This window comes from Nematolebias whitei, chromosome 12 (assembly GCF_014905685.2).
Source record: "Nematolebias whitei isolate Nwh7 chromosome 12, NemWhi1, whole genome shotgun sequence".
NCBI lineage: Eukaryota > Metazoa > Chordata > Actinopteri > Cyprinodontiformes > Rivulidae > Nematolebias > Nematolebias whitei.
This window is the reverse complement of record NC_056509.1, coordinates 49,489,504-49,498,948: the sequence shown is the minus strand read 5'-3', so window position 1 is coordinate 49,498,948 and position 9,445 is coordinate 49,489,504. Positions and strand designations below refer to the sequence as shown.

The 9,445-nt window shown below is 42.6% G+C and overlaps 2 protein-coding genes across 2 annotated transcripts in view; one reads left to right on the top strand and one right to left on the bottom strand.

Annotated features, from left to right (window-relative positions):
* Positions 1-1,316: 1,316 nt before the first annotated feature.
* LOC119418704 (protein CEBPZOS-like) lies at positions 1,317-4,443 on the top strand. The gene is made up of 4 exons (XM_037686038.1): positions 1,317-1,452; positions 1,728-1,871; positions 1,949-1,993; positions 4,355-4,443. Exons 2-4 carry the CDS (start codon positions 1,754-1,756, stop codon positions 4,435-4,437), a joined length of 246 nt encoding a protein of 81 aa, XP_037541966.1. The 5' UTR covers positions 1,317-1,452; positions 1,728-1,753; the 3' UTR covers positions 4,438-4,443.
* The window catches only part of cebpz (CCAAT enhancer binding protein zeta), a 41,949-nt gene continuing 36,691 nt past the window's right edge, over positions 4,188-9,445 (bottom strand). Inside the window, exons 11-17 of the mRNA XM_037686037.1 lie at positions 5,593-5,653; positions 5,375-5,523; positions 5,266-5,304; positions 5,100-5,186; positions 4,976-5,025; positions 4,811-4,892; positions 4,188-4,596 (exon numbers count right to left, since the gene is read on the bottom strand). Of these exons, the coding sequence (XP_037541965.1) occupies positions 4,457-4,596; positions 4,811-4,892; positions 4,976-5,025; positions 5,100-5,186; positions 5,266-5,304; positions 5,375-5,523; positions 5,593-5,653 (608 nt within the window). The 3' untranslated portion in view covers positions 4,188-4,456. The remainder of the gene's footprint in view (positions 4,597-4,810; positions 4,893-4,975; positions 5,026-5,099; positions 5,187-5,265; positions 5,305-5,374; positions 5,524-5,592; positions 5,654-9,445) is intronic.

Here is a 9,445-nt window from a genome sequence, read left to right as displayed (position 1 = left end):
TACAGGTAAATCCCATTGAGCCTCGAGGACTCATTTACAAGAGAGACCTGATTTCAACAAAGAAAGATGACAACAATGGACAACAGCAACAACAATAAACAGTTATAAAAAGTCATACTACAGTTTTTTTTTGTTTTTTTTTTAACAAATAGGATGGCTAAAAGGAAAAAGGTAACAAAACCAAAAAAACTGCTAGATTCCGAGACAAATGTATAAAACTAAAAACAGGAACATGTCTGCATTGGTCCCTGCCAGGAGTCCAACAGATTCTTAAAGCCACTTAGAGAGGTCAAGGTCGAGAGCTTCAAATCTTTTTGTAAGATATTCCAGGAAACAGGAGCGGAGTAGGAGAAGGTCCTTTTGTCTAGTTCAGTCCTCACTGAGTCAAAGTGGTTGAAAACAACAAAATCGTCCATCATTAAACAGGGGCGGAGCCTCCAGGTTCAACTGTCCCCCTCTTACAATGCTGTGATTGCTAGTATCACTCAGCCCTCTGTGAACAGTAAACAGCCATCAGGTGCTAATGATCCATTGTTAGGCTGATGGTCCTTCTTGAGCATGTGAGCAGCTGGTTCTGGTTGTCAGCAGCAAAACTGGTTGATCCACTCTGAGAAGGTGCTATTTAAGAGACTGAGCTGAATACAGCACCTCAGACTGAACAAGTCTTGTTGATTAAAGACAAAATGTTTCTACCTTTTTTCTGTTTGTTGAACGTCCAGAGGACGTGACTTAACTTTTTTAATTAGATTTTACTACCTGGATTATTGAGCATCTATCAGGGTAACCAGTAGAAAGGTTGTGTTAGATATTTTTTTCATTCAACCTTTATTTCTACAGGTAAATCCCATTGAGCCTCGAGGACTCAGTTACAAGAGACCTGATTTCAACAAAGAATGATGACAACAATGGACAACAGTGACAACAATAGACGGTTATAAAAAGGCATACAGATTTTTTTTAACAAACAAGATGGCTAAAAAAATAAAAGTAACAAAAAAGAGCTAGATTCTTAAGCAAATGTAGAAAACTAAAAACAGGAACATGTCTGCATTGGACCCTGCCAGGTGTCCAACAGATTCTTAGACACTTAGAGAGGTCAAAGGTCGAGAGCTTCAAATCTTTTTGTAAGATTAGATTTATATAGACTGGTCCTGGGCTTTTTGATCTGCTCAGAACCGGGTCCTAATTACATTTTAATCCCGTCTCTGAGATCAAAAACCCCATGAATGTAAAAAAACAAAAACTGGTTCCTCTCCTCACCGCTAGAGGCAGTATTTCTCTAAACTCGTTGAAACATTTTTGTCCCTCCTGGGCCGCCGTTCACCGGAAGTAGAATGTAACTATTTTAGCTTGTGCTGTCCTTCAGTAGCTTGTCTCAGGCGGACATTCTTTTTCCATTAAAGCATCTTTTTACTGAAATATATTGGACACTTCCGGATATTTAATCTGACCGTGAGTAATTTCTAGTTTAAAACTACTTTTACAGAGGATTAAATTTAAATATTTAGTGATTTTATGTGCCAGTTCTCCAGACTGTCCTGGTTTGTCGTCATTATCTGCATCGTTTTTATGTCTATATTCTGATTGACCTCATTTTGCTTTGTGTGTTACCTGTTGTTCTGTCTGTACAGCTCTTTGGTTGGCCTTGTAGCTGTTTTAAGTGCTTTATAAATAGTATGGTAAGACGTTTGATTCAATAGAAACTTTATAAAATATAAAACCTTTAGGTGACGGTGCAGTGCACGTTCTCCAGATGCCTGACAAACCTCTGGCTCCTCTGGCCAAGAAGCTCTTCAAGGGGATCATAGTTCTGGAGCTGCTCGGGCTCTTCGGGGCCTACGACCTCTACCAGAGGATGAACACCAGCCAAGGTACTGAACCAGGTCATCAGAACCGCACTCACCTGTGTTGGAGTAGAACCGCTGCTGAAACGTCTCGTTTTCTGCAGATTTCAGAAACACCATGAACAAGAGGTTCCCGTCAGTCCTGGAAGGTAAACGCACCGACTTGGACCAGGTTGTGTCTAGAACCAGGTTTAAAATGTGTGCACATAGAACCAGCTGCTGAAACCCACCGGATGTCCAAACAGCTGGGAGTAGAACTCCGGTTCTTTACAAGACTTATTTCTGTGGAACCTCAGTCAGAACCCACAGTCTGTGGTCTTTGGATTTTACAGACCTGGTTCCAGAGATTCAGGTGGAACTTGGTGTGGTTTTCAGAGACCCTGGTTTGTGTGGTGTAGGTGAAACCAGAGGAAGAGTTCTCAAGTTTACATGAACACCAGGACCGGGTACTGAGGTTCCAGCAGAAACAGTTTGAGGTGGCACAATAAACTACTACATTTCTTCCTGTCAGTGAACGCACCAGTTTTTACTCAAAAGTGAAAAGAATTAAAGTCAGGTGTGCAAGAGCTGTGATGAAGACAGACAGGTGTGCGAGTCCTGTGAGACAGACAGGCTTGTTCAGGTTTTCATAGATTCAGGTGTCTGGTCATACAGGTCCTTCTCAAAGAATGAGCATATTGTGATAAAGGTGATTTTTTCCATAATGTAATGATAAAAATGAAACTTTCATATATTTCAGATTCATTGCACACCAACTGAAATATTTCAGGTCTTTAATTGTGTTAATTCTGATGATTATGGTATACAGCTCATGAAAACCCAAAATGCCTGTCCCAAAAAATGAGCATATTTCATCCCACCAATGAAAGACAAGTGTTTTTAATACAAAAAACACCAACCTTCAAATAATCATGTTCAGTTATGCACTCAATACTTGGTCGGGAATCCTTTTGCATGAATGACTGCTTCAATGCGGCGTGGCATGGAGGCAATCATCCTGTGGCACTGCTGAGGTGTTATGGAGGCCCAGGATGCTTCGATAGCGGCCTTAAGCTCATCCAGAGTGTTGGGTCTTGTTCTCTCAACTTTCTCTTCACAATATCCCACAGGTTCTCTATGGGGTTCAGGTCAGGAGAGTTGGCAGGCCAATTGAGCACAGTAATACCATGGTCAGTAAACCAGTTACCAGTGGTTTTGGCACTGTGAGCAGGTGCCAGGTCGTGCTGAGAAATGAAATCTTCATCTCCATAAAGCTTTTCAGCAGATGGAAGCATGAAGTGCTCCAAAATCTCCTGATAGCTGCTGCATTGACCCTGCGCTTGATAAAACACAGTGGACCAATACCAGCAGCTGACATGGCACCCCAGACCATCACTGACTGTGGGTGCTTCACACTGGACTTCTGGCATGTTGGCATTTCCTTCTCCCCAGTCTTCCTCCAGACTCTGGCACCTTGATTTCAGAATGACATGCAAAATTTGCTTTCATCCTAAAAAAGTACTTTGGACCACTGAGCAACAGTCCAGTGCTGCTTCTCTGTAGCCCAGGTCAGGCGCTTCTGCTGCTGTTTCTGGTTCAAGAGTGGCTTGACCTGGGGAATGCGGCACCTGTAGCCCATTTCCTGCACACACCTGTGCACAGTGGCTCTGGATGTTTCTACTCCAGACTCAGTCCACTGCTTCCGCAGGTCCCCCAAGGTCTGGAATCGGCCCTTCTCCACAATCCTCCTCTCAGGGTCCGGTCACCTCTTCTCGTTGTGCAGCGTTTTCTGCCACACTTTTCCCTTCCCACAGACTTCCCACTGAGGTGCCTTGATACAGCACTCTGGGAACAGCCTATTCGTTCAGCAATTTCTTTCTGTGTCTTACCCTCTTGCTTGAGGGTGTCAATGATGGCCTTCTGGACAGCAGTCAGGTCGGCAGTCTTACCCATGATTGTGGTTTTGAGTAATGAACAAGGCTGGGAGTTTTAAAAGCCTCAGGAATCTTTTGCAGGTGTTTAGAGTTACGTCGTTGATTCAGATGGTTAGGTTAATAGCTTGTTTAGAGAACCTTTTCATGATATGCTCATTTTTTGGGACAGGCATTTTGGGTTTTCATGAGCTGTATGCCATAATCATCAGTATTAAAACAATTAAAGACCTGAAATATTTCAGTTGGTGTGCGATGAATCTGAAATATATGAAAGTTTCATTTTTATCATTACATTATGGAAAATAATGACCTTTATCACAATATGCTAATTTTTTGAGAAGGACCTGTATATAGTCGTGTGTTCAGTTCTTTCTGGTTCACGTGCTGAGTTTTGGTTGGACCCTGTTGGACCTGAACAGAGCAGCAGTGCTTTTTTATTTCCAACTCAAAAACCTCTATTTATTTAGTAGGACTGTTGAGTCCAGCCTCAGGACCCTGAACTGGACTCAGGAGGTTCTGAAACACTCCACAAAGACACATATCATGTGACAGAAGGAGCTTGTTGTGGGTCCAGCTGAGGTTCTTCTCCTCTTGCAGTTTTTTATTGCTCCAATGAGATGGCCGGGGTCTACGGGATCCGGGAGAGGGACCACGAGGACTGGTCTGCCAAACACAACTGAAGGAGTCCACCACCAGGGACTACTTGTTCTTCCTGGACCTGCGGGCCGGGCCGGGGGTCTTCTTCCTGCTGAAGAAGGTCTTCCTCCGGCGTAGGGTCCTGGCATCGCGGCCGTGGATCCAGTCGTCCCTCTGAGCCTCCCACTCCAGCTGCTTCACACCTGCAGAGACAGGACCAGAACCCTTACAGTTCCGTTCTTCTACATCTGCTACACAGAGAACCACAGAGATCCATGGGTCTGTGGTTCTGAGTGGAACTCTGGTGATTTTCTCTTGTTGTAATTAAAACAATTTCCTGTCAGAAAACATCAAGCGTGGTTTTGTCCTTTGTGCAGAACGGTGGATCTGCAGATCCCCTCCAGGTTCTGGTCTCACCTGCTTGGTCTGTGGTGGCCATGGCATCGAGGCCGATGCTGTGGAACCTGGAGTGGACGTTCTCGTCCAGCAGCGAGCCGAACTGCAGAAGAAGTTTGACATGACAAGTTGGGTTTGTACAGGAGCAGCTGAGGAACAACATTTGACTCCAGATGTTCACGTCACCTCCTCAGCAGAAGCAAACATGGCCGCTGCATCTTTCTTTGGCTTCTTCCCTGAAACAAGCAGGAAACAAAAGATTCAAAGCTTGTCCAGAACCAACAGCGGTTCTGGAAGGTCTGGAACAAACCTGAAGGTCCTGAGAAGTTCCGCTGCTCCGAGGACTTCCTCTTCTTCGTGGTTTGAGGAGCAACGTCAGGACTTTCCATCTGCTCGTCTGAATGTGAGGAGAAAACAGAAGTTTGAAAGAACCCGTCTGACCCGATGAAAAGCTTTGGATCGGACCTCCTACTGACCCTCAGGTACCGCCTCGTCCTGCTCCTCCAGCTCTGGACCTGAGACAAGAATAAACTGGGTTTAGATCATCAGGATCCAGATAAACAAGGAGTCTAGAACCAGACTTACCATCATCTTCATCAGGATCCACAAAGGTGCCCCCTTCCTCCTCCAGCTCCAAGCCAAAGTCTTCCTCGTCCATGCTGCCCAGAGACACCTCCTCATCGTCCAGGTCATCCGAGTCAGAGTTGTCCTCCCCACTTTGACCCTTCACGTTTCTGATGAAGAGGAGGGTGAAGGTCACAGAGGAAGAGCTATTGGTTGAAGATTCCAGCAGAGGAACTCACCCAGCGAAGTCCAGATGATCTTCAGCCACGTCGGTAAAATACGAGTCTCCTTCAGCCGAGTCTGGAGCCAAGAGAACAGAGATCAACCGGTCTGTTAGCAAAATATCTTATCAACCAGTGGACACCTGTTCTAACCAGGTGCACCTCCAGCTCGTGGACAAGCACCTGGTTACAACTGAACCGCTTCAGACGAGACCTCCAGAACCAGGAGCTGGGTTTCAGTGGAACGTAGTCTCTCGGTGCTCGGACGTTTGTTGTTTACTGGAACAGAGTACAACTCCATTTCCTGATTCGTTTTTCGCCGGTACTGACCCGGATGTACCATCTACAGGGAAGTTTTTCTCTTTCCATCCAGACTGAAACGAGAGGCGGGGCTCTGCAGTGAGAGGCGGGGCTCTGCAGTGAGAGGCGGGGCTCTGCAGTGACGCAAGCTGAAGTGACTTGTCTGCCAATATAAAACTAAACTATCCACCTTCTTCCTGGGGCCTCTGCTGTTTAAATGATTCTGGTACTACTTCCTGTCAGACAGGAAGTAGCAGTCAGCATTGGCTAGCCATGGTAGCGGAGCGCGGTTTATTTGAAAGTAATTTATATTCACTTTATCAGATAAAACTCTGTTTTTGTTTTGTTACATTTATTTAACAACCATAAAGTTTACTAAAATAGCCGTGCTGCGTTCAGGTACCTGTTGTGTTCAGGGCTGCAGAACAACCAGACCAAACTAAATCAGCGGCTACAACAACAGACTTTGAACATGGACCAAAACAAAAAGTTCCTGTGAAAACAGGTTGAGTTTCATCTCCTACCTGCAGATGAGGAATTAAGAAGAACGTGGCTGAAACATCTGAACTTGAAGAGACCACCTAAACTCTGCATGTGAGCTCGTGTCACTTTGTTGACAAACGGCCGATGGAGGAAAACCTGCATCCTACTTTGTGTCTGGACGACAATAAACCACCGGAGAAGAGACGCCGGATCCTCAGAAGATTGAAAACAGTGAGGAGAACATCAGGGATGAGTTCAGGTGTATGGAGGTCACAGCTTTATATATTTGTTCATCTTCAGTTTATGATTTTCTCTAATGAACCCGAGCTCAGTGATGGAGGACTTTAAGACTTTGTCTGGACTCTGTGTCTGATTTAAGGTCAAGAAGATTGTGTCCCACCTCTTTCAACAAAACTCCACCGACCTTATTAAGATACTACCGTAACTGTCCGTGTATAAGCCGCTACTTTTGTCTCACACTTTGTACCCTGCGGTTTATATGCAGGAACATATTTATATGTTTTTATTTTATTTTGAAAGACTTCCTGCCATCTCGCGGTAGTTTCCTGTCACTAAGATTTTCCTTTGACAAGGCTAGGAGCTCGTGGTCCCCAGCACCCCGCCCCTCATGGGGGCAGGTGTTTGTGACACAGAATGCCCTGTGGTTACCCAATCTGTAGCGGAAGCACGATCCATAGAGTCAATCAACACTTCCAGGTCGCACGGGTGACGTAGCGCTGCTTCACCATGGAAATAATTATATTAGTTTATAATCATCGTGCTTTATTTCAGTGGTAATGAAGAGCTGCGTAAATAAAAACAACCACTAGATGGCTGGAAAAAAATTATATACAGTATATCAGACGCTAAATTATTAATAATTAATCAAATCAATCAAATGATTACTGAATCAAAGCCAGCATGAAGTGGTTGTTTTTATTTACACAACTCTTCATTATGACAAATGTGGATTAAATGTTGTATTTTCAGTTTATTCTAAACTGGCCGATGGTTCTGAAACTTTTCTGACCAAATGAAAAGATAATCATTTTTAGGCTTTGTCAGAAAACATCTTGATGAGAGTCTGTTGGGTAATTTGAAAAATGTTACCATTTAAACTGTTTTAGACTTCTTACTATTTGCTAAAACTTGAGTCGTGTGAACTCGAGTCCACTTCAGTTTTCCTACGTGCTGAAGCACCGAACGCCCAGAGTTCCTGTTTGCAGCTCGTGTGTGCCAAGACCAGACCCTGGATACCTACAAACATGCTGTTTGGTCCTGGCCTTGTTCATCCTGCCTTCTGTATCCAATCTGTCTCTGTTGTGTTTTTCTTGATCATATTTGTGTCTCTGCTGTGACAGAGAAGCTGAGTTCGCTGTTCTTGTTCCCACACCCACTTCGCTCAATAAATACGAACGTCACAGAGCAGGAAGTCGGACTCCTTCTCTGACGCTTGGTCGAGCTGAACTCCCACTTCTGCAGAAGGCCGTTCTGAAAACTTACACTTTGTCTTGTGTGGATTTTCTATAAAAGGTGTTACGAGAAGTGAACCCTTTCAGAGTCAAAGTGTCTTTGTGTCATTCGCACCACGTGGTACATGAGGTGGAACAAAACTGTGTACACAGGATCCCAGTTACATCCAACAAAAGTATAAAATGTAAAAAGAAAAACAGTAATAAGATCTAAGATAAGAACTAAATATACACTAAGCACTAAGAGCATAAAAACATTACGTCGAACAGCAGCATGAACATGAGTCTGTGTGAGCAGATGAGCACGCATGAACACAGCAACATGAAACAGATCAGCAGCAACATGAAACAGATCAGCAGCAACATGAAACAGATCAGCAGCAACATGAAACAGATCAGCAGCAACATTCAATTCAATTCAGTTTACTTATAAAGCGCCAAATCACAACAAAGTTGTCTCAGGGCACTTTACAGGAACATTCACGTACATAAAAGTACGTGAATGTGTTAAGTAGCAGTCAGTATGGGTTTAGTGCAAAAAACTCTACATCAATGGCTCTCATGGAAATAATGGAACAAATAACTACTGCTGTCGATCAAAAACAGTATTGTGTTAGTATTTTTGTTGATTTAAAAAAAGCATTCGATACTATTGACCACACTATTCTCCTTGAAAAATTAAATAAATATGGTATAAAAGGACCAGCATTACACTGGGTATCTAGCTATTTAAAAGATAGGAAACAGTTTGTACAAATAAATGGTGTAAGATCTGACCTGTGCAATATCACTTGTGGAGTTCCTCAAGGCTCTGTACTTGGACCAAAGTTATTTATTTTATATGTGAATGACTTAGTGAATGTATCAGGACTCCTCAAATGTGTCCTTTTTGCAGATGACACCACATTTTTTTGTTTGGGTAAAGATGTAAAACGGATGTTGGAATTGATGAAGACAGAATTTGATACAATACAAACTTGGTTTAAACTTAATAAATTATCATTAAATTTAGATAAAACTAAATACATGATATTTAGTAACAAAAAGAGAACTGTTGATGATCCATTTAAAATTGAGGGTGTTGAGATTTGTAGAGTTAATGAGATGAAATTTTTGGGTGTAATCATTGATGAACAGCTAACATGGAAAAATCACATAAATTCTGTAAGAACAAAAATATCTAAATGTATTGCAGTACTATACAAAGTCAGGGAATTATTAAATGATAAAGCTCTGTACATGTTGTATAACACAATCATTGTTCCACATTTAATCTATTGCATTGATGTTTGGGGGAAAGCGTGTAAAACATTTACAAAACCTATTTTTATTTGACAGAAAAGAGCTGTAAGAATTATCACCAGAAAGCATTACTGTCACCCATCAAGCACATTATTTTATCAACTGAACTTATTGAAGTTCCATGATTTGGTTGATTACAGTATTTTATCAGTTATGTATAGGGCTCAAAATAACACATTACCATTAAATATCCAAAGAAATGTTGTTAAAAGACAAAGTTGTTACAATCTTAAGGGGATAGAGATATTTGTCAAACCAACATTCAGAACTAGTCTGAAGGGAAGGTCTACCTCAATCCAAGGAGTTGGATTGTG